The 25,685-nt window shown below is 33.7% G+C and overlaps 2 protein-coding genes across 3 annotated transcripts; one reads left to right on the top strand and one right to left on the bottom strand.

Annotated features, from left to right (window-relative positions):
- Positions 1-13,303: 13,303 nt before the first annotated feature.
- Positions 13,304-21,535, top strand: LOC145591253 (uncharacterized). 2 transcript variants are annotated; one of them, XM_081647659.1, is made up of 7 exons: positions 13,304-14,151; positions 17,349-17,477; positions 17,901-18,253; positions 18,829-19,573; positions 19,671-19,767; positions 19,854-19,908; positions 21,055-21,535. In XM_081647659.1, exons 1-7 carry the CDS (start codon positions 13,602-13,604, stop codon positions 21,115-21,117), a joined length of 1,992 nt encoding a protein of 663 aa, XP_081503785.1. In that variant the 5' UTR covers positions 13,304-13,601; the 3' UTR covers positions 21,118-21,535. The 2 variants fall into 2 exon arrangements, with proteins under 2 accessions (XP_081503785.1, XP_081503784.1); XM_081647658.1 differs by having other exon boundaries at positions 13,305-14,151; positions 17,343-17,477.
- Positions 21,536-22,042: 507 nt separating this feature from the next.
- LOC145591255 (transmembrane ascorbate ferrireductase 2-like) lies at positions 22,043-25,454 on the bottom strand. The gene is made up of 4 exons (XM_081647660.1): positions 24,869-25,454; positions 23,579-23,627; positions 22,840-23,039; positions 22,043-22,529 (listed from the first exon to the last, which is right to left on the bottom strand). The coding sequence occupies exons 1-4, from the start codon at positions 25,010-25,012 to the stop codon at positions 22,227-22,229; spliced, it is 696 nt and encodes a 231-aa protein (XP_081503786.1). The 5' UTR covers positions 25,013-25,454; the 3' UTR covers positions 22,043-22,226.
- Positions 25,455-25,685: the final 231 nt, after the last annotated feature.

Here is a 25,685-nt window from a genome sequence, read left to right as displayed (position 1 = left end):
GTTCAGTATTAGAGTTATTTTTGTCATGTAAGAACTTCTATACATAGCTCCTTCTTGTCGATGATCTTGATTTTTTAGTCGTACTCTTTGCTAAAAATATGTCCATATATTAAGAAAGCTTACATTTGAATTATTTTTCAATTATTGAATGATTGAATACATAGCACATTAGCTTGAATTTTTATTGATGGATTTTCGTCGTTTAAATGAATTACTCTCCCATTTTTACCTAGCAACAGATGTTGTTATATGGATTGTGCTATTAGTGTGAGTAATTCACAGTTCCAAGTTTAATTCTGTATTCTTTCAATGCATATAATCAGTACCAAAAAGTGATTATTATGGAGTGTATAGTTTTTGAAAATATCTTTGTAAAGTCATGTTTCAAGCTTTAATTTTGATATTGGACTCACATCCTGAAACTTCTCTAGCTAATTTGTTGTAATTCAAGTTGTTTGCTTCATTACATTTTGGAAATCAATTGCATTTTTACTTTATAATTCAATCATTAACTTCTAAAAGACAGAAAACATTTTTTCATTTAAAAAAAAAAAAAAAGACACAACCTTTTCATGAAGAAGCACTTATAAGAAAATACACATATATATTGTTTCAATTTCATATAAAGGTGTATGGATATCAATTGTAATACAGTAAAATAAAATTTTTAAACCAAATCAATGACCTCTAACACTAAAAAAATGTTCTATGTGATCATATACTTTGTGTTTTTACCATGTGCAGTGTTCTCATTTATTTGGTTATAAAAAAGATAGGAATTTGTACATTTTTATTAGAATACAAAAAAGGATATGATATATGTAGCCCTAAGGTCAGAATATCATAAGATTAAAAAGGGAAACACTTAATAACATTATTGATCAATGTGTGACCAGGTCATAAATTTCTAAACTATTGATCAATCAACTAGGAAGTACCTATTAAGGCTCTATTCTTCTCGCATTATTTTCACTTATTTAAGGTCTAACAAGATAAGATATGGGCTAATAAGTTCAAATAAGATAATATAAGGATTAACAATTCAGATAATAATGTGAGAGAAGGATTGATATGTTCATATATACATATAAGATAAGGGTTAATAATTTCTAAATGGTGTTAAGAACATGGACCTTATATAAGAAGGCTCAATAAGATCTCTTAAAATAAGGTATGATAAGTACTGTTAAGTTGAAGTAAGATAAGATAAGAGTTAATAAGTTCAATTAATGTATAAGATAATATAAGAGAAATTCAGATAACAAAGAGCATTATTACCTAAATGTAAGAAATTGCTCATCTAAAACCAAAGATAAAATGAAACTTAGCTTTTAGCATGATATGATCAAGTTATCTCTAAGCAGTCAACCAAAATGTTCTAGCCATTTCCCAGGAAATACAAGACTAAATTAGTAAGGAGTTAAGTACATTATACAACTTTAAATACATTATGTATAAGATTCATTCAATTTTTCCATATCCAAACAATGAAACAAGTCTAAAGTTCTTAGGACACATCAATGTATAGAAAGTCTTGGGGAATGTCCATTGATATTTACTCGATTTTTTCACTTTTGTGCACTTGGGAGAGCTTTGAATGATCAAAGAATGAGTGTGGGTGTACCATGTTCATGTACACCGGGAAGATCATCAAGCTAGTCTATTGCTTTTCATATGCAAATAGTCTTTGCTTCTGTGTGCAGTGTATATGTGTGTGGTTGGGGTAATATTTTCGAGTTAAGCTCAAAATGTTACCCTTAAGAAAGTCAAACACTCATTCTTTATACAACCAGATTAGATAATAAGTCTATAAAGCCTAAGACAAACATAGGACAGCAAAAAAGTTCATTATTATGTAAAAATTCCATACTGAAATAAACTTTTACTAGGTAGCTAATCTATAATGTTCTTCAAAGTTGTACGTACCATATTACATACGTTTGTTGGCAGCTGATTAATATCACCATAGACTGATGATTTTCTTCTGGTGCCCTCATTATCTTAGCTAGCTGTTATTTAACATATTGCAAAGTCTAATGTCAGATCAAGTAGTCAAAAACTTCAATTCAGGATAAATGCATATTTCATGATTGACCTATCTAAAGCATTATTCGTTCTCATATATTGACTTTTCAATGCAACTTAAGCTGTATAAGTATAACTACTAGAAATTTAAGGAGTAAGTTGCTCGAGTTCAGAAATTAAAGGTGTACCAGCTTGCCTATCGAAAAGGAAATGTTGCAGTCAGATGTGTGTGTGCAAATGAGCATCAATTTAGCATTTGAGTGCATTGCTTATCTTGAATATTTTTCTAGGATGGACGGAGTTGCTATATCTTTTGTTTTTTATTCAGGGAGTTCATTCCAATATTAGAGAACCATGTAAGGTTAGTAAAACTTGAATTACCTAGCCTTCAAACTTAGTAGCTAGCTTAGCTAGCTAAGTAAGGAAGACATGTACCTGAAACAATAATTAAGGCAGTGAGACACTAACTCTGTGATCTAAGCATGAAACTAAGGGCCTATTCACATTTACTGAACTGATTGGAGCTGAGCTGAATGAACAACTGAAATGAATATTTTATGAGAAAAGGAAATTAGGAACTGAACTGAACTAGACGAGCTGAACTGAACTGAATTGAACTAAACTGAAATTAAGCTGAAGTGAACAGGCCCTAAATTTATATATTCATGTTCAGAATCAATAGTCACACGAACTATTTCAGGATTAATTAATTTCCTTAATTTCCATCTTAATAGGTTTATTAGTGATAGAGTATAGAATCAATCCCAAGACTCTAACAAAAGCTTAAGTTGATGGTCAATTTCCTGGATTGGTTTTATACTCTATCAATTAGGGTTATATAGCTTCCTTATTATTTTTGAGTTACATGCATGCATGCTCATATCATTCTCACATGGCCACTTCATTAAAGCTACTTAAAAAGCACCATTTTGTTTTTTTTTGGATTTGAATTGAATTATATTTGTTGCACTTGAGTACCTTATGATGAATTCCTTGAACAAATAGTGCATGTTGAAATCTAAAAGAAGTTGAGCTTCCATATGGACTTGTGTAGCCATGCTTTAGTGGCTCTTTTTCGTTAATATAGAGAGGCTGCAAAACAATGGGCTAAAATTATGTAAATAAGATTTGATCCCCATGTTTTGGGTACCACATATCAGACCTTTAATACTTTAATCAGTAAAGGTTGTTGATATCCATAAATAATACTTAATGGGTCTTAGGTTACAAATACTTCATTCATTGGATGAAAGGCTAATGAATCAAGATATAGAGTAGATGAAATGGTAAATGACTAATATATAATATATGAGGTCCTTGCAATGCTAGGAGTGCTAACATTATACAGTAGTAACTAACTCTTAATACAAACAATTCAAGAAATAATTTTAATGGAAAATGTGACTTGAAATGCTCAAATTGTTGCTTGCACAAAATCTTGAGCGGAAGTGCATAGACATTGAGCAAGATTTCAAAAGAGTTTTATTGAACACTAACCTAAAAGCTTAATTTACAACACTAAGGTGTTTGGTGAAGGCTGAGACTTATTAATATTTTGATGACATACTGTAGTTTTTATGTATGTTGAATATATGAGTTTAGGGGTGCTTATTGGGATGTTTAGGGTAATGAAAATTTAAGGCGAAAAAAAAGAGGTTCTCTAACAGTGTGTTGGATAAAGAGAGGGGATGGAGGGGAAAGGGTGGGAAGGAAAGGAGAAGGGGACAATAATAAATTTTCCTTCCAAATCTCTCAATTGTTGAAGAGATCAATTTCTTACCGTTTAATCCCTCGATTTTTCTCCTTTTCAAATCCCCTCTTTCCACATTTGTTATCCAAATGAAACATAACCTATCCTTTTATTTAGAATTTGTTATATACACCCGGGTACACCGTACACTCGGGATCATGTGCTAATTTAATCAACAAATGAATAAGTGATATTCTTACTCATTTGTTTATTGAATGAGCAAATGACTCTGGGTGTACACCCGGGTGTACATAATAGTTTATCCCTTTCATTTTCTTCAATCCAAACAAAGTATAAAGAGTATGTTCGATTGACAAATTAAAGGATTGAGAGAGGTTTGAATCTAATAAGCTAATTAAGAAAAAGATAATCGTAGGATTATATAGTTAGTTATTTATTTTTGAAGACATGTTTATGCATGTAATGGTGAAATGATTATGTTATCACTTAGGGTCTGTTTTGATTTACTAAATTGAGTTAAACTGAACTGAACTGATTTGAGCTAACTGAATTGAATAGAGTTATTTATGAGAGAAGAAATTTAGGAATTGAAGTGAGTTAATTGGAGCCGAACTCAACTAAACTGAAATTAAGCTGAAGAGAACAGACCCTTACACTTTGTCAAATTTTCAATATCCTTAGTTGATTGGTCATATTACCTAATAAAGTATGTAGCAAGTAGCTAACATTGGTAGATCAAATACTTTTACACTGATAGCTAGCTAGTTAAAATAACTAATATAATCATGTGTAAGGTCCTATGCTATTCTCATTTTTTTCATTCAATTATTTCAGGTTTTATAAGTTCATATAATTTCAAGCTAAGTGAGATAATAAATTTAGGAAAAATAAGTTATGATTATTAAGGGTTATTCAAGTTCAAATTACAACTAAACAAGCTTTAACAAGGTCTAATAATCTCAATTAAATTCGAATAGGATAAGATAAGATAAGTTCATATGTAAATGAATATCAGGTTAACAAAACGCAACCTAAATAAACAAATTACTTTATGCACAACTAGCCTCTAATTACCAAACATAACCTTTGACTTTGTTAGTAAAATATTTTAATTCTCAAAAGCCTTTGTGTTTCAACAATTTGGCTCAAGTGTTTCTTTTTTTTTTTTTTTTTTTTTAACCATATATAAATTCAATTTACTGCCTCATGGAAATTACTCCATAGCAAACTACACACAGGTGATACAGAACAACTTATTAAATTCCAAGAATCAAAGCAAGTTACTAGTTAGCATTACACAGTTTAATTGAGTGAAATATTAATTGGTATATAAATTTAGCAGTAGTTGGCCTACACACTTTTACTCTGGTTCTTGTTGATTTCATATACCATCAAAGGTTTTGAATGCAAGTCTACGCGATCGATGAGGTTCCAAGTGACACATAATTTAATTTATAACTTTGGTTTACTAATGTCGTATTTTCCTTTGTTCTTCCTACTTAGACTTTTGTGGTCAAGCTTTAGAAATTCATACTATATTTTAAGATTTTATCTCAAAAATAATTTAATCGTGATATGTTACCTACATAAATCATTAAGGAAAAAGTATAAGGGTAAAAAATTGTTTTGAAAAAATATTTAATTTATGAGCATAACTTCAAAATGAAGTATGATTTCACATAATTAAGCTAATCTAACCAAACATCTAAAAATTAAACAACTTAATTAGTTTTGTTTTTTGAGTAAAAATAAACTACATTATTGATTCTTTAGTAAGAACTTGTCTTCAAATTAGTAGTAATTCTTTAAGTGTTAGATTATCTAATTTTTACAGCAAAGATAAATGCAACAGCATATAAAAATACTTTATAATACCTAAAGAATTAGAAGCTTGAAGAAAATACCAAAATTGAAACATAATAATAATCCAAACGTATATAAAGCTAAAATTAACAGTAACATCACTATGCATTACATTTACAGTATAAATCCCAAAGCATATAATATAGAATAGTATATAAATATAAAATGCATGGAATATATGATAAAAACGTCAAACGTACCATTATTTTTCATGATTTTTCCTGTGTAGCAAAACTGTAAAGCCATTTATTTACAGAGAAAATTGAGAGAAAAATACCTGGATTTTTTGTGAAAGAAGGTGAAAGCAAGTGTTTTATTATTGCTAAATAAATTTATATAAATAGATGATGAAATATTTTAAATTTTTAAAGCTACTAGGTAGTACTCGTAGTACTAGGAGTATGGTGAATTGTACGAAATTTGATATATGCGGCAAAATCTATTCAAAATCTAATTTTTTATTTCTGAACAAACGGCTGAGATTCAATATATTATTAAAAAAATTAAATCTATTGGTGTGGAATGTCAGCTAGTCCAATACTAAACTCACATATTGTGTGTGAATATTGACTACGTCGATTCTTTTTAAGGGGATAAAAATTATATTTTTGAAAATTTTGGATTTAAAATTTTACCAAATCAAATCATTTACACCGACTTGAGGACAATTTTTTTCTTTCTATCTTTTTTTTTTTTTTAAAGGTATGGTAAGTTGGTAACGAAAATGTTACATGTTGTCTAATAAGAGTCAGTTTTGTTTGGATTTGCTTTCTTTGAATTTAAAATAAGAGTCAGGCCCAGTTCCGATTTATAGAAAACAACTAAACTGAACTAAAATTAAGCTCTGTCAAAAAAAAAAAAAAAAAAAAAAAAAACTAAAATTAAGCTGAATAGAATAGACCCTTGGTTTTGTTTGGATTTAGATTTGCTTTATTTGAATCCGTTTTCAATATAACAGTGTTGTTACTGGATTAAAATTAAGCTGAATAGAACATTCCCTCGATTTTGTTTGGATTTAGATTTTGCTTTATTTGAATCTGTTTTCAATATAGCAGTGTTGTTACTAGACTAAAATTAAGCTGAATAGAACAGACCCTCAGTTTTGTTTGGATTTAGATTTGCTTTATTTGAATTCGTTTTCAATATAATAGTGTTGTTGGTAAGTTAAACTTGTTTTGCTTCAACATTTTGAATAAAAATCTATCTTGTTCAATGAGTCAAAGTGTTAATATGTAGATATTTGGTTTTTTTTTTTGGAGCTCAAGTAAATTATTTGATCTGACCCGTCTGTCAACCTATATATGTGATTCAACCTATCCAATTCTAGAAAACAAATACCTAATTTGGTTTCTTCTAAATTCAATGATTTCGGATTGGATGTGAATTATTTTTGAGACAAATTCGAAAAACCTTTAAAAACTTTTGAATAACCAAAATATAAATATTTTTCCCTACAAAAGGAAATTATTATGATGTTATGGACAAACAATGACTAAAGTTTACTTAAAATAAGAATTGTAACCATCATTTTTAAATTTTTTGAGGGTTCAAAATATTTGGAAATAAACCCAAATATAATATCAAAGAAATTGGATTTTTATTCCGATTTTTTCTAAACATAATCATGGATTATTCGAAATGAATAACCAATCTTTACAAATTGAAATTTAAATTATTCAAACTAAAATTTTCAAATATCTAATATTTTGGATCGTATTGGATTGATTAGATTGGGTAGCCTTACTAAATATATGGGACTAAAAAAAAAAAACTACTACTATGGCTCTAGAATCTTGTCAATATTGGTTAGGTCCAATAGATATGCTATGTGACTATGATTAGGATGGCAATTCAATCTGAGTACGATCCGAAGAAAAATCTGATTCGAATATGTTTAAAATTAGTCTGAATTCGAATAGGAGGCGAATCAGACTTGGATCCTACGCAAAGTCCGACTGAGTACGAGTCCGAATCCGAGAGTATGATGAGCATATGCTTTATAACTTGGGACAATTGCTTATTTGTTATGTAGCAAAATTTTGTTATGTAACTTAGTTCATAGTTTAAATATGTTATGTTTAGACTTTACTCCATACGACAATACAAGCAATTATGGATGTATCAAACATTAAAAAAAATATATATATATATTTAGATAATTTGGAGGGACGAATAAACGGACCGGATTCGGATCCTAAAATTACGAGTCGGATTGGACTAAAACTCGGATTTTTTAATTCGGATCCAAGTCCAAGGTCCGTTTATCAAACGAATCGGATTTAGCTGCATTCAACCTGAATCCAGTCTGTTGTCATTCCTACCTATGACTACCAACATTCATTATTCAATAATTCATGCCTAGAGCCCTAGACCCTAGCCAGGTCTCGTTGGGCTTGTCCAACATGACTGAGATGAGTAATTCTAAAGCTATGCAACCTTTTAACACCATTACTCGTATTAATATTTATATTTTACATACAGTATAATAATCTTACTTATATTTATCATTAATTTTATAAGTAAAAATAAAATGAACAATTTATGACCTTAACTTATCAGATTTTTAATCATTTTGCCATCAAAAGCTAATTCATTGCATTTCATCCTTCAATAAAAATACGCATCAAAATGATAATTTAATAAAGTGAACAAAAAATGATCTTAATTTATCGGAAAGAATCATTTTGTTTTCGTTAACACTAGTATCTTACTCATATGTCATATCATTTAATCTCTTCAATAAATATGCGTGAAGATGATAATTTACTGCCATCATACAATAAACGGTGGAATTATGGGTTATCATAATTTTTTACGTAGTATATGTGGTTGGTCATACTCTGTGGCTGCGGTTACTTATTAAGGGGTTACTTGATTGATTAGGGGTTATTCAATCGCTTAGGGGTTACTGGATCAGAGGTTACTTGGTCAGCCATGGGTTACTTTTATACTAAAAACATGTTTTAGGGTCTGTTCACATTTACTGAACTGAACTGAATTGAATAAAGCTAAAATGAACATTTTATGAGAGAAGGAAATAAGGAACAGAACTGAACTAAACTGATTAGAGCTGAACTAAACTAAATTGAAATTAAGTTGAAGTGAACCGGCCCTAAATAACCCTGTAAATAAGTAATTCTTGACCGATTGAGTAACATCTATGTAAAGAACCCCTGAATCTAGGCTGGCAATCGGATCAGGTCGGGTCGGGTTCGTGTTCGGGTCAGGTAATTTCGGGTCAGATACCCCCTGACCTGAACCTGATCCATTTAACATTTCGGGTTGAAAACCTCAACCTGAACCTGATTTTTTCGGGTTCGGGTCAACCTGAAAATGACCTTATTTGACCTGATTTTTTGTTAAGATTTAAGTAAGGTTATTTTAACCTAAAATTAACCTGAATATGGCCTGAAATTAACCTGAATATGACCTGAAATTAACCTGAAACTGACCTAAACAACTAAGTTTCAAACCACAAAGGCACAAACATTCAATGCTTCAAACAATCAAATCTAACAAAAAGTCCAAATAAAACCAAAAGTAGTCTAAGTAAGGCACCTAATTATCAATTACAAACCAGAAATTACAATCCAAACAAGTTCAAATATCTAAGTTCTCAAATAACATTAGAGGATTCAAAAGGGCTTTCAAGTTTTTCAAAGTCGGGTGATGTAGGTTGCGTATCATTCTTGTTCTCTATGTCAAGCTTCATAATTGATCCACAAAGCATTTCCAATTGAGGATCCATAGAGTCTACAAAACACACACAAAAAAAAAAAACAAAACAAGTAAGTTACCATCAATAATACATGCCAACATAAGAAATAAAATCAGATTACATTATATATAAGTTACCTTGCCCAAAGGCCCAATCCCTTAAGCAAATTATAGCCTCCACTGTATCTGGCTTCAATGAACTTCTATAACAATCAAGTACCCGACTCCCGGTACTAAAGGCTGATTCAGAAGCCACAGTTGATACGGGGACAGCAAGAACATCTTTAGCCAATTGAGATAAAACAGGGTAACGAACTGAACAAGTTCTCCAATAAGCTAAAATATCAATGTTGCTGGATCTAGGCATAAGTGGCTCTTCATAATACATTTCCATCTCTGATTTCATAGCCACAGATGTTTGCTCAACAGAAAAATCATCAAAATCCTATAAAAACCAAATCATAAATATCAGATTATATTATTATATAATCAGATTAATATCAGATTATATAATCAGATTATAATCAGATTATATAATCAGATTATAATTAGATTATTTAAAATCAGATTATAATCTGATTATATAAATCAGATTATATAATCAGATTATATAAATCAGATTATATAATCAGATTATAATCAGATTATAATCAGATTATAATCAGATTATTTAAAATCAGATTATAATTTGATTATATAAATCAGATAATAATCAGATTATAATCTGAATATATAAAATCAGGTTATAATCAGATTATACAAATCTGAAATCAGGTTATAAACTTATAATAAGATTATATAAATCAGATTATATAAATCAGATTTCATAATGCAACAAAACATTAAATCATATTTCATAATACAACAAAACATAAAATCAGATTTCATAATATGATAATACAACAAAACAGATAAGGGAAGAAGTGTTTACCTTCATAAAATCATCACAAGGTTCCTTCAAAACCTCAGAATCAGTAGATTTGACATTTACATTGCTTGATGAAGAATGAGATGCGGCATACGAATCGTATAGTTCCTTTATAGAATTGCTAACTTTAGAGAACTCAAGCTCATATTCAACACCATCCCCATAGATCCTCTTGTAACCCCATTGGACACATTGAATCTTATATCGTGGATCCAACACCACAGCAACAGCCATAAATGTACTAAAATCAGCCCAATACTTTCCAAATTTGTCAAGCATCTTGTTAGCCATTTTTTGCATAAAAAAGATCCGAACTTATCTTTTCATTTTTTAATAACAATCTAACCTTTAAAACATTAGAAAAGTAAAGATTGGAAGTAGGATATTTGGTTCCGGAAAAGGCTAGTGTGACATCATGAAACACTTTCAAAAACTTGCATATTTTCTCTACTCTACCCCATTCTTCCGTGGAAGGACAATGAGCATAGTTGGCATCAACTTTTTGAAAGTGAATTAACGCTTTTTTGAAATACAAAGCACTATCAAGCATCATGTAAGTAGAGTTCCATCTAGTGGGAACATCTTGTTGTAAAGATCGAGTTGATTGAAGTTCAACATGTGCTACACAACTTATAAATCTTTGTTTTCTAGATTGAGAACTCTTACAATATTTAACACTCTCCCTAATCTTACACACAGCCCCATCAATCTCTTTTAAACCATCTTGAACAACTAGATTAAGAATGTGAGCACAACACCTTACATGAAAAAATTCCCCACCACAAATCAAATCAAGTTCCCCTTTAAGATTTTCAGCAAAAACATCATTTGAAGAAGCATTATCTAATGTAATTGAAAAAATGTTTTTTTGAATACCCCATTCCTTTAACAACCCATACACATGATCACATAAATGAATACCGGTATGAGGGGGAGCAATGTAAGAGAAGTTCAGAATCTTTTTTTGCAAACACCAATATTTATCAACATAATGAGCAGTTAATGAAATGTATCCATCAGTGGTTATGGAAGTCCAACAATCAGAGGTCAATGAAATTCTACCAGAAGAAGAGGCCAACACATTTTTCAATTGCTCCTTTTATTTTTTTTGCATCTTAAGCACATCAGATTTTATGGTGTTTCTTGTGACAGGTTTGAAACTAGGATTCAGATAAGAAAATAACCTCCTAACACCCTTATATTCCACAAATTGAAAAGGCAGATCATGCTCAACAATAGCAAGACACAACAATTCACGAAAATAGGAAGCATCAAATTCAGGCAATCTATTCCCTAAACCAGAAGATGTTTTCTCTAAAATCATTTGACGAACATCCCTAAATGACCTTTGTTTACAATTTTTAAGATGACGATGAAGATTTCTTGTTCCATTCGTACTATTACCATTAAAACTTACACCACACTTTTTACATTTGCAAATCAAATTACCATTTGCATCAGGCTCATCCAGAAACTCAAAGTGCACCCAAACATCAGAAGTAAGGCGACGTTGGCGTTTCTTACCAGTAACAAGCACACGAGGTTTACCAGGGGAAGCTTTCTGGCTTTTGCTCTTCCTCTTAACATCCATTGTTGAATTAATTTCTTCCTCCTCTCCGGAAGAAAGTTCTTGAACATTGTTGGACATAATTATTTCCTGCCAAATTACATTAACTAGATTTACTTCCTTTATCGTCCAAAAAATTCATATAATCCATAACAAAATCAATAAATCAATTTGTATAATTAGCATAATGCTTATATCATTTTGTATAATTACATAAAATCAATAGATAGCATGAAAATAACAAAGTTAATTCGAATAATCAATAAATAACTTCGTATAATTACATAAACTAGAATAAATACGCATAAATCCAAAAATCAATTCATATAAGTACATAAACAAGCATAAATTCGCATAAATTTGCATAAATCAGTTCGTGTAATTATATAAACTCGCATGCATTCGCATAAATCCATAAATCAATTCATATAATTACATAAACAAGCATAAATTTGCATAAATTCGTATAAATCAGTCGTGTAAATGTGTAATTACATAATCTAGCATAAATTCGCATAAATCAATTCATATAGTTACATAAACTAGCATGAATTCGCATAAATCCGTAAATTAATTCGTATAATTACATAACCCAGCATAAATTCGCATAAATTAATTTGTATATACTTGTAAAATAACAAAATCGATTCGTATAAACTCACAAATTAAGAACAATAAGCAAGAAACGTACCTTATAAGAGTGAGAAGATAAGAATTGTAGTCGAATTCAACAATGGTGAAGTGATTTTAGGGTTTTTGAAATTTTGAGTGTGCCGTTTTTGAGGAGAGAGAAAATTAAAGAGAGAGAACAGAGAAGTGGGTAAGGAGTAAGGACGGCTGATCTAAAATGTGGTAGAAAATGAAAAATTAGGGTTTTCATTTTATATGTAGAAGTAGAACCCTCTTAAGAAATTGGGCTGGGCTGCCTAATTTACAATGTTTACGATTTTTTTTTTTTTTTTACTTAAAATTGTTCGGGTTCTCAGGTCGGGTTCGGGTTGACCCGACCTGATTTTGACCTGAAATTTATTTCGGGTTAAGTGGGTCGTTTTCGGGTTGAGATTTTCAACCTTAACCTAACCCATTTAATTTCGGGTTCGGGTTCGTGTCAACCCATTTAAGTTTTCGGGTCGAAAATCTCAACCCTAACCCGCTTTTTTCGGGTCGGGTTCGGGTCGGGTTTTCGGGTCGGGTCAGTTTTTGCCAGCCCTACCTGAATCAGTAACTCCGACCACACATAGATAAACACTGATTATCACAATTTTTCATATGCGTAAAAAAGAAATTTGCATTTTATAATGTTGATTACATGGATCGCACGTGTGATGTGTCCAATAATTGAATAATTAATCCCTTAATAAAATAAATATATTAATACTGCAATATAATTCACATATGAAATTACAAAAGTAGCCTTCATGAAGATCTGACGTACATGATCATCGACGAGTTTGATGCCGTATCCTCCACCAACACCATCCTTCTCCCTCCAATCCTTCCTTCTTCCTTAAACCCTACCCATTTCTTTTTTCTCTCATTATATTTAATTAATTAAATCCCAAAAACCCCCCAATTTTTCCTCCATTAAAATGAAATTAAACCTTCAAAATTCACTCTAAAATTCCCCCAAAAATTCAAAAAATTAAAAATTCGATATGCCATTTTCATCAATAATTCTTCTTCAACAATCTTATCTTCTTCCTTCATCATCTTCTTCCCTCAAACCCTTCAATTCCTAGCCCTAATTCAAACCCTAACCCTAACCCTAATTTTCTCTCTCCTCCATTTCCATGGATCCTCCTCCTCGCCGCGGCGCTCGTGCTGTCATCGACCCGAAAGTCCGACAAGTCGGGTTTTTCGCGCCCGACAGAACCCGCTCCGATTCCTTCTCTTCTTCGTCATCGTCTTCTCCGGTGAGCGAGATTTCACCTTCCGGCAACTCCCTTTCTCCGGTGATGATTCCACCACCTCGCCATTCTTCCGACACCCATTTACTGCTATCTTCTTCTCGTCCTGTGGGACCCCATTACCCTCCTGTGCCATCTTCGCCGCTTCGTCGTCCTGCTTCTGATGTTGCAAATGCCCATCTTGTTGTTGGGAGTTATAATCCTTCGGATATATTTCCTTCGGAGTCGGAGAATTCGGAAGATGTAATGGTTTCGCCTTCGGGTGGTGGGAAGGGCAGGAAGGGTGGTAGTAAGTTTGCTTCTTCAATGCCGAGTGGCGCCGGTGGTGGGTTTGATTTGATGGTTGGTAAAGCGGGGAGAAATGGCGGTGTTGGAGTGATTAGTGGTAGCTTGATTACAGCTTCTGGGGTTAATTTGGCAGCTGTTGCTTCAGGTACATTGTTGATTTCTTGATGGTTTTGTTTTGATTTTGAGGTTTTTTTGTTGGTTTAGTTTAGGTATATTGCTGAACTTTTTCTGGGTTTGTTGTGAATTTGTGTTTACTTTTGGATTAAACCAGATACTTTTTTTTTTTTTCCTTATTTTGTTGATCAAATAATTGGCATTTTACATTGTACAGTACTAGAGTATGACTAGCTTTAATGTTTGAAATGCATTGGTAACTTAAGACAAAACAATGTGGTTTTGGGAGTTGCTTTTCCATATGTTTGTGTATGGTAGGCAAATTAATTGCGAATTTGAGGTTTTGTCCACATATGAGATGATATACTAAATTGCCTTGAGCTGGAGAGGAGAGTGGAATGTGATTATGTCTCATTGGCAAGGCAATAGGTAGCAAACAAGATCCCGGAATCTACACAGTTTGACAATATTCCTTAATTTGGGGCAGATTTTAGGTTTTGCTGCTGTGTAATTGAGAAAGAGTATCAATTGGGTTTCTTGTTAATTTATGTTGTGACTAGCTTATATGTGAGATTGTGAGGAAGTGAAGTATGAAATTGTTAGTTTGCATTGACTGCGAGAGTAGGGTTGGCAACAGGAAGGGCCTTTTTATGTTTTGTGATGACCATTAGTAAACAAAATCTCAAATTTCTCCACAAAACCTGCAGAAAAGCTCAACTTGGACGAGCTTGATGTTTTTGTTTGTTAAATACTTCTGAAATAAATATTAATTGTGTTAGTTGTAAATTAGATGGCTAAGAGAACTAAACCCTCTGTCAAGTGTCAACAGGATGGCATGCAAGAGACCATGGAATTATTAGTGCTCAATATATTTTTTTTCCCTTTACTATAGGAATTAAGCTTTTTTTTTTTCGTAGTCCTACAAATCTCTCTTGCAGTTGCTTGAATTTGGTTTCTCATACAGCCCTGGCTACTAAAGGATTGTTAAATGCCAATCAGGAAATGATTTTCCTCATCCTAAACAAAGGTCTCTCTTTTTTTCTAGAAGAAAGACATGAAACTCCGGATAATGCTTTATCCTTGTGTGATCAAACTCACATTTGGTGCTGTTTTATGGATTTCATATAGTATATGGGTTGTTGTTGGCAGATTTTTGGTGGGTAGGGGTTGGGGCAAAAAGTGTTTCAGAAAAACTGTTGCATGGCTTTAACAATGTTCCCACCTCTCACAACTAGGCGGTACCCATTATGTTTTGGTAAAATAGTATCCAATTGGTTGAAGAGGTTAGACTGTGAGAGCATTGGTCCTTGTCCTTGCAAAAATTACTTAGTACTTGAGGTCCTTAGGGATGTTTAGAAGTGTTATTGGCCTGTAGGAAGGAGTTTTGGTAAAATAGTATCCAAGTGGTTGAAGAGGTTAGACTGTGAAAGCATTGGTCCTTGTCCTTGCAAAAATTACTTAGTACTTGAGGTCCTTAGGGATGTTTAGAAGTGTTATTGGCCTGTAGGAAGGAGTTTAGGTTGAATTAAGCTCCATTTTAGTTTGGTAGTTGGTTGAATTCAAATGTGAGTTGATGATTCTACACAGAGCATTTGTGGTGTCCATTTTCTTGGCAAATCTAAGCAGTGCTCCATTTTGTGGCAACTTGAAAGCCATATCAATCCGTTATGTTCAATATACTCTGCACACATGTTTGCTAGGAAGCTCGGACTCGGGTACGGGTGTCAGACTCGGGTAAAGTGTCAGACTCGAAATATTATAAAATTAAGGATCCGCGGACACGTTTTAAAAGAGTCTAAATTTTGAATTTGGACTCGGGGACACGACAATTTAAAAATTTACAGAGTTTAAGGTAAGTAAAATTAGGTCAAAGTAGATTGTTTACAAAAAATAACAAAAATAAAAAGGTCAAAGTACAAGTATAGAGTACAATATTTATTATTCAGCTGTAAAAAAAGAAAAACAGTAAAAAAAACAAAAGAAATACAGTAAATAAATCACGTGAGTCTCCCACCCACCCCCACACTAACTTACTATTTCAATTTTCAAGACTACCTACCCCACCACTCCTATTAAAAAAATGAATAAAAGAAATCAGAAATGGCAGTTGAATGGTCGAAGACTCAAAGAACCAATTTCCCGTCGCCGGCAAAGAAATTCGGGAAGTTCTTGGTGTCGGAGTGCTCGTTTTTCACTTTCGATCAAAAACCCTAAGGTTTAAGCTCTTGGTTTAGTGAATCTGCCCTTCTATTTTTAGGGTTTATGATTGACGAGTCTACTTTTTCATCCAAGGATCCGACCCGGATTCCGTGTCCGCACCCGGGTCGCGTCGTGTCGACACCTGTACGGCTGGGTGGTTGGCCGAGTCCGAGCTTCGCAGCATGTTTGTCCCTTTAATACGAAGTCCATTGATCCTTGTAAAAAATTTATTGTGAATATCTTGTTGGGTTGAAGTTAAATATTGAGATTTACATCATTTTCAACTGTTTATGACTTGATATTAAAAATACTCCGTAGTTTATTGTTTTTCCCCTGTGATTTTGTATATACGTTTGAGCTAAAGTAATGAGTGTGGTTTTGCCTTTTCTTGATGTATACTTTGTTAGATCTCAATGTTAATATAAGTTCCGATTCATCTATTATTTATTACTTGTATGATTTATTACTACCTATTAGTAAATTCTAGTCCACCCAAATCTATATAAAGGATACAGTAGAAAAGGGATGCAAATATAAATGTGTATGAGTAGTTAATGGCTTGATGCTCTTGGTCATCACATGACCAATAAGCCTTCTCTTCCTATCGAGTCATTCATTGTGGATCATTTCATAATTAGAGAATATGCTTATTAAAACTTTGACCATAATTTCCTAGCCATGAAGGGAAAGTTGGCTTTACATTGTCTTCAACTTTTAAGCTAATACTTGTAGACATGTGGTAATTCAATTTGGATAGGACTGCTCATGTTCAGTAAAATATTAGTATAAGTGGGAAGTTAGCTTATTAAGGTACTGTTATTGAGTGGAATGCAGTGTTGTGGGCAGAGATCTGTGTTATTATTGTCTTTTATAATATCAACTAGAGGCCCACCTCCCCACTTTTTCTAGATTTAAGGTTTTTAGCACACTATGCAGATCCATGTCAGTTTCTTTGTCTACTATACATCAAATTTGCTTATCTGAGCTGTTGTAGCATTATTAAAAAATGAAGAATTTCCGTAGAAAAAGTTGGAGATGCATCGACAGATGCTCAAAGTGAACAACATGGCAATGCAAAGCCATCAAAGGAAAAAATGTCAAAAGCAGAAAGACGTGCACTTCAAGAAGCCCAAAGGGCTGCAAAAGCTGCTGCGAAAGGTATGTATTATCTTATTGTCTTCATGATTTATGAATTTGATGTATACTCCTAAGAAAATTTTGATAGCAGCCGTTCTTCATGATATATTCTTAAGTGAAAACTCTTGTTGTTTGGAATATGGAATTAGTGGTGTTTGTTGATTTAGGAGGTTAGATAGCCTAGTCATACCTCACAATCCATAATTACATAAAAATATAAAACTAATCCAATAATGCATCTAATGTTGTTTGTCTCCTCTATTTTGCAAATGGTTTTTGTTCATTTTTCGTTCCATTTGTTGTCAATATTCCATATGCTTGTCACTTTGTCAGCAATAGTAGAAGGTTTTATTCATTTATTATTTTAATTGACAGTTGTCCCAATTGGCATCTTTTTACACTGTATTGATTATTTATATACTTTGATTTGCTTTGCCTCCGTAGCTGAAATGGGTAAGGCAGCTGCAGCTTCTGGAGCAGGGAGTTCTAAGCAGGTGAAAGCTGCTAAGGCTTCTGTTCAAAATAAAGAAAATGTTTCTGTTGCAGCATCAGAGAAGAAAGGCGTTGATCGTCAGTCAGAGAAAGAGAGGAAGAAAGATGTCCCTCATCCGCGCATGCAGTTTGATGATAAGACACGGGTGGAGAAAGCGAAAAAGAGAGCAGTTGTGAACCAAACTGAAGCCAGAAACAGGGTTGAACTTTTTAGGCACCTGCCTCAATATGAGCATGGAACACAGCTTCCAGATCTGGAGTCAAAGTTTTTCCAACTAGAACCAATGCATCCAGCCGTTTACAAGGTATTATCTGAAATGTTTTGCTAGCTTGAAGTAGAGAGGCTGTTTGATGATTAATTATAATACTGCAGACCTCTCTCATTTCACATTGCCTCTGTTTATCTTGTTTCGGTTGAAATTGTAGGTTTCTCAGTGTTCGAATTGGAATGAGATTGATAGTTCTGTTGCTTATAACTCTAGTTTTCTGGATGGTGCCCCTTCTAGGTCTTGAAGTTATGGGCCTTTTCTATTTGAATGTGGTAATATTTGGTGACAAAAGTCGATAAATCTCTTGACTTTGCTCCATACCTATCTCCTTAATCCCTTTTGTCTTCCACCATACCTTCTGTCCTGTCTTTCCAGTGTCCGCGCTCACCTCCATCTCTTTCCTCCTCTATTCTCTTGAACAGTGTAACCACTTAAAAAATTTATTGTAACAATGATATTGTGAAATAGTGGGAATGGTTTATGGGCTGTTTGTAGCTTAGTGTTTACACACACACACACACACACACACACATATATAGGTACTATGTTTACTCTTCTAGTTTTTTCCATCAGAGCAAAAAATTATTGTAATAGTAATAGTTGAATTTCAGGTTGGACTGCGTTATTTGACTGGAGATATTTCTGGTGGCAACGCTCGTTGCATTGCAATGCTTCAAGCATTTCAAGAGGCAATAAAGGACTACTCAACACCACCGGAGAAAGCTCTTATCAGAGACCTTACTGCAAGAATCGGTAGTTATGTTTCATTTCTGATCGAGTGCAGGCCCCTTTCAATTAGTATGGGTAATGCGATTAGATTCTTAAAGAATCGAATTGCCAAGTTGCCTATGTGTTTGTCAGAGTCTGAAGCAAAGGCCTCTCTGCAATCAGATATTAATCATTTTATTAGTGAGAAGATACTGATTGCTGACAAAGTGATAGTCAAACATGCTGTGACCAAAATTAGAGACGGGGACGTCCTCCTCACATATGGATCATCCTCAGCTGTGGAAATGATATTGCTACATGCACATGAGATGGGGAAACAATTTCGTGTAGTCATAGTGGACTCTCGTCCAAAGCTTGAGGGTCAACTTTTACTTCGCAGATTGGTGGCTAAGGGTCTTAACTGTACATACACACATATAAATGCTGTTTCGTATACTATGCATGAAGTCACTCGAGTTTTCTTAGGGGCTGCTTCAGTTTTGTCAAATGGAACTGTTTACTCAAGGGTTGGGACTGCTTGTGTAGCTATGGTTGCTCATGCCTTCCATGTTCCGGTATTGGTTTGCTGTGAAGCATATAAGTTTCATGAAAGGGTTCAACTTGATTCCATATGTTTTAATGAACTTGGTATATAATTTTGAGCATTTGATTTTCTGTAATCTGATTCTGTTGGTCTCTATCTCTACATGCTTGGGTTGTTCATGACTTTTTACGTTTTTGCCAGGTGACCCTGATGCAATTTTGAAAGTTCCTGGTAGAAGGGAAATCAATTACTTAAAAGATTGGACTAGTAATGAGAATTTGCAACTTTTAAATTTGATGTAAGTTTCTACAGTGATTGTCCAATATGCTTGCAAATTAAATTTTGTTGTTTCCATAACTCAAAACTCTTCTCGTCTTTCAACAGGTATGATACAACTCCTTCAGATTACATTTCTATGATTATTACGGACTATGGCATGGTGAGTTTTCTGTCAGTTGTAGTGGAGCTGTGGACCTATTGGTCCAGAAAGGCAGAAACCAATATAATCTTGATTTCTCATAGACCTTGTTAAATTTTGATTTATTTTCGCGTAGTATGGTTTGAATAGGATATCTCTAATTGTATACCTGGAATCCATCATGGTTGAATCTAATACTGTATATCAAATTCATATATAACATGAACATTGGATCATCATCTGAAATACAAAGTAATATCTTTCATGGAATCATGGCAGCTAGTTGGTTTGCTAGAATAGTAAGAATTCTTAATGCTTTGCTAGATTTGATTTGTCATAAGCAATGAACTTATTATGAACATTACCTGGTTAGAAAATAAGGTCATCTTTTATTTTCATTATAATCACTTGAACCCTTATGAACTATGATTGGTAGTATTGATTATTTGAAGGACTAGTATACCCCTCATGTTTGGATGGAACTAGGAAGACCAAACAGAAAATTTGGAATTCCATTTTCTCTTAGTTGGGCTAAGAGGTGAGGGAAGAAAGGAAGGATATTGATAGTAATAACTTCTGCAAACTCCCCATTTTTAAAAATCAGCAAATCACCACATGTCATGTTAATCAATAAGTCATTGAATTTTTCCTTTTTGGGACTTAGATGATAGAACTATGTTGTTTATTTTCAGTTACAAGTTCCATATGGCACATGCTGTGTTTTCAAGTCATGAATATTTTGCACCCCACCCCATTTGGTGATGATTCAGGATTAGTGGAAAGAACCTACTGCATTCTAGGGAAAGGGAAATTCCGGTCCTTCCTGTTAGATGTAATCTGTGTTATGATTCTTTTCCTGTTCAATTTTTGCCCTTCCTGTTCATGAATGCATTTCTTCTTGATGTTCAGTTATTTGAATTCTGGAGATTTTGTTTCTGTAAATTTCACATTCTCGCTTGGACCTTTGTGTACTCTTTGCTCTATAAATTAGGAAGTGGACCTTACTTTCCAAAGCTTCCCTTTGCTATTCCTATGAACTTGTGTATTTGTCTCTAAAGCTGATGGATGATTGCCTGATACACATGCACTCGTACATACACTCACTTCTTCTCCTCCAAGCTGCGTCTATCAAGTTTGAATTTACGAGTTTGTGTCTTTGCATTCCAGATTCCACCAACAAGTGTGCCAGTCATTGTGCGGGAATATCGGAGGGAACACTTGTGGGGCTAAGCAAGAGGACAGTAATTACCACATCACATTTTTGTATCCTGCGGTGAAGACTGTTACCAAATGAATGAAACATGGCAATAAAGCTTGAATCTTCTACTTCACACCATGTTCTTAATTTTGGAATAACTTTTTCTTGTATCCAATTTTACCAATGTTTAGTTATTTTTTTTGGTCTTAACCTGACTCTGTGTAGAGTGCGAATCCTCGCCTCTCCGGGCAGTTATAGTAAGCATTCCCGGCCCATGTTTGTAGCGAATCCATTTTTTCCCCCTTCCCCTTTTTTGGGGTTCCAAATGTACTTTTGGGAGTTAGTTGTAAGAAGCAGAGAGGTGTTCAATTTTCAGAGAACATTATATGTAATTTTCTCGGCTTATTTATATCTACTACATATTCTCCGTGGCTTAAGCTTTTTTTAAGCTAGACTTTCGATAAGCTCCTCGATCCTCTCGAGGGCGTTTGGATCCATGGTTTCCATTGTAGAATAGAGATACCCTTAAACTCTCCATACCCAGCAGTTACCAAAAAAAAAAAAAAAAAAAAAAAAACTTGTACAAGGACATTGGGGCGGAGGTTGCGTCATTTCATGGGTTGCTATTCTAAGCTTCTTTTTCAAATTAGTTCAATGTAAAGAAGGCAACAAATTTTTTCTTGGCCGTTCAGCTACATTGTTGTAAATATGCTCGAATTTGTAATCTTGGAGACTTCTAAAATACTAATTGGAGAGAAGTGTTGATGGATCATCTTACAGAGCTCGCTTGCATCAATTGCTTAGCAGCGCAAATAATAATGTAAAGAACCCATTAAGGGCCTGTTCACTTCAACTTAATTTCAGTTCAGTTCAGTTCAGCTCTTAATTTCTTTCTCTCATAAAATATTCATTTCAACTCAATTCAGTCAATATGAACAGGCCCCAAAACACCTGTAATAAATTAATAATAGTAGAATAGACTTAGAACTACAGCTAAATCCTTTTGGAAAATAATTTTTCAAGTTTTTTAATCATTTATCCCAATTCAAGGGTTACAATGTGGTTCAAATGAAATTCCCTAAGAATATGTATTGTTAATGTTCATGCCATAAGGAGCCCCAGTTTTGCCAAACGCATAAAGCTATTCTGCAGTTCGGGGAATTTCACCTTTTCCATTCACGGGCGAGACAAGAGCCAGAATAACGAAACCTCCAAGGACCATTATCAAGATACCCGTAGAGTTAATCAGCAAAGCTTCAGTGGAGTACCGAGATATAATATGGCTAGCTTGCAGAAACGTAGCTTTCTCTAAGATACCCGTCACAGTTGTAACTATGGCAAAAGCATATATATAGACACCGAGGAAAACATGCCACGGAAGCAAGAAAGCTCTGCTGTTTCTCGAGCCACCAGGGTACCAAAAAGTTGTAAAGCCAGCAGCCCACTGTAAAAAAAAAAAAAAAAAGAAAAGAAAAATTGTATCTTAGATAAAGACTATTCATCAATGTCACAATACCCGGTTGCCTGACCTAACTCGAAATTGGCCCAACCCAACCAATACATGTACGACACTACCATTGACTAATTTATCATGATAGTAAACATGATTGACAATACACCTAGATATGACCCGATTCAAGATAAAACCAAATGACTGGGTACACGAAAACAACCCAAACTGAACTCAACATGGAGCAATTTCTAGCTCAAATCACAAGACAGAAGAAAAGTGAAGATGGCGTTTTAGCAGGTACCTGAAGAGTGAACAGGAAAAGACAGCCAAGACCAAGCCATGAGTGGAGACTGTAGAAGTGGTCAATGCCCTTATCGCTGTGGAACTTGAAAGCAGCCCAGATACCAATAATAGCTAAGCAAAAAGAGAGGAACTGCAGGGAGAGATGGACCAGCTTTTTAAAGGCTTTCGTTCCTGGAACTGTTTTGTATGCTAGCATGGCTACATGAACAAACCACAATTCACATGTCAGCAGGTGAAATGAATTCTTCTCATATTAGACTGACAGTATACTTTTAGTAAATATTACTTCGGCTTTAGATATACTATATCAATTTTCACAGCACATAACAAAATGCATGTGGTTTATATGAATACCTTTTTATTGCAGCTATATCATATAGCATACTACAAAAGAAAAAAAAAAGGTGTCTATATAACAATATAAGGCAACACAGATATGTCCTATGGCAGGGCAGGTATTTTCTATTTTGGATGTTAAATTATACATTAGCAAAAGTATTCAACTTTGGGTATCCATCCAATTCATAGCTTACGCAAATGAACTCAAATTTTAGGCAGAACAAGGTTACAGCCCCCAGGTAGTCAGGTATATGAAATGTTCAAATTGTAGTTGAAAATAGAGCATGATCAAGGTGGACTGGCCAAGCATTTCGGTGAGGATCAAGTGGTACCCAGTCTACATTACATAGTATATAATTGTTGATTATTACATACACAAGGAACCAATGTAGTATTACCTTCTCCATTTAGCAGTACAAGGCTAATGACCATCAAAACAGGATGAACCTGCGAGATAGAGAATAAAAAACAACCATTATCCTGTGAAGCAATTCCACAAAAGCAATCATTTTCATATCTCCACTTGAAAGAAAGATATGATCAGCAACCAACTAGGCTAATGTTGACATCTGACAGATTGTTAAGGCAGAGTGTGTTAAGTGCCAAATTAGAGCAACAAATATCAGCACTTATCACAAATTATGGTGATCTAACAATTTCAATTAGTGTCCGTTACCAACATGAATATGTTTAGAAGTCCTGCATAAAATATTCCTCACATCCTTCTTGTAATCCTTTACCATGAGTGAATTATTCATTTATACCCTAAGACAAAAAGATTACTCCGAAGTCCAAACAATATATAGGAATCAACTAATACTCATGATAATATAGAGGTCATTGTGATCAGTCCGCTCAACTGCTCAAGTGACATCCTTTGACTCATCAAGAGAAGCATACCCACTCAAAAAGGATGACATGATACACATCACAAATAAATACACGACAAATAGGCGAAAATCATCAGCATTTAGCACATGTGATGCTGAATTACAATCCATAACATATACTTCGTAATAAATTTAAAAATCACTCAACCAAGTGCCCTTTGGTCCTCTACAAAGTAATTTGTTCAACAAACTAACCGTGCCCCTATCACCCTGTCCCAGTAGAATCTCTAAAAACACTCTTACAGCCTGAGACGCTAATTCAAAGTGCGAACATGAACTAATCTGAATCAATCTAACCAATGGACATGAGAATGCTGCTCTCACATTGTCATACATAAACATCCGAAAGATTAACGAGTAATGATTCCTAGGCACTCCTTAATTTGACCATTAACAGTTTAATCACACAGTACAATGTATAAAATCTAGGGCAATTATACCTTAATATGACCTAAACTTTAGCAAAATTACAGCGATTCTTCTCAAAACATGAACTCGAAAGTTACCCAAAAGACAAAATCTTGTAGCACCAGGACTTTTACAATGCTGAGCTGCAATAATAACAATTTCCTCCATCAAAATCTGCTATTTCTTAAACAGTTTCGTGTAATCAACCAAAATTTCTCCTATTCATCATTTTCATCAATCATTCCAAAAATCCAAGTCTTCCCACAGTCACATATAACATTACAAACATATAAACTAGAAATTCAACTTTAAGACATTAAGATCAATCCCAATTAAAATTGAAATGTGCATTAAAATTAATATTAAAAAAAAAGGGGAGAGAGAGATTACATTGAAGATTTGAGCTTTATTATCAGAGATAAGAGCAAGGCCACCTCTATAATGAAGAGTCCAAGTGAAAACAAGAGCAGCCACTATGATTCCGATCAATCTAATCACCATGTAAATGGGAAATTTCACCACTGGAACCGCCATTTTTGTACCTTCAAAGCTTCACCCGAAAACCCCAGAATTAATTTTACAAGAAATTTAAAAAACAATAAAGGATTTTTGAGGAATGAATCAAAGAATGAAAGATTCCAAATTGAGGAGTAAAGGGTTATGGATTTGAGTTGAAGTAATAACAATGGAAGAATATTCTTGAATTGAAGTAATTAAAGGGAAAATTTAGAAGAAGGGGATGAGATTCGATCTGGGATAGAAGGATAATTGTGAAAGTGTTGCAGAAATGAAATTGAAGGGAAATTTTGAAAGTGCAAATTTCTGGGTTTATGTTATGGCACCCATTACTTTAGTAAGTTGACATGAATTTCTCAAGTGTGTATCGCACACATTGGTCAAAGGAAAGGTGATGATAGATATTAGAGAATATGGTAAAACTTGTATTGGACTAGAGCCTAAATCAATGAATTTTTAGCCAATGTTAAACGGACTACAGAGTAATTTATTTACGGAGCAGTTAAAGTATGATCAGAATCAGAAAATATTGTACGAGTATGAGATTTAGAGTCGAGTTTTGTGCTTGCCCCTCTATTTTACAAAAAAAGAAAAGACTCAAAAGAGTCAAGTTTTGTCTATTTGTATAGTTATTGCATGTGTAGGCACTTAGTACTTGGAAAAACGGGATCTTTACGGACTTAAACGGGAT

This window comes from Chenopodium album, chromosome 18, assembly GCF_948465745.1.
Source record: "Chenopodium album chromosome 18, dcCheAlbu1.1, whole genome shotgun sequence".
Lineage (NCBI taxonomy): Eukaryota > Viridiplantae > Streptophyta > Magnoliopsida > Caryophyllales > Amaranthaceae > Chenopodium > Chenopodium album.
The sequence above is the reverse complement of the archived record's forward strand: the minus strand, read 5'-3'. Positions and strand labels throughout refer to the sequence as shown.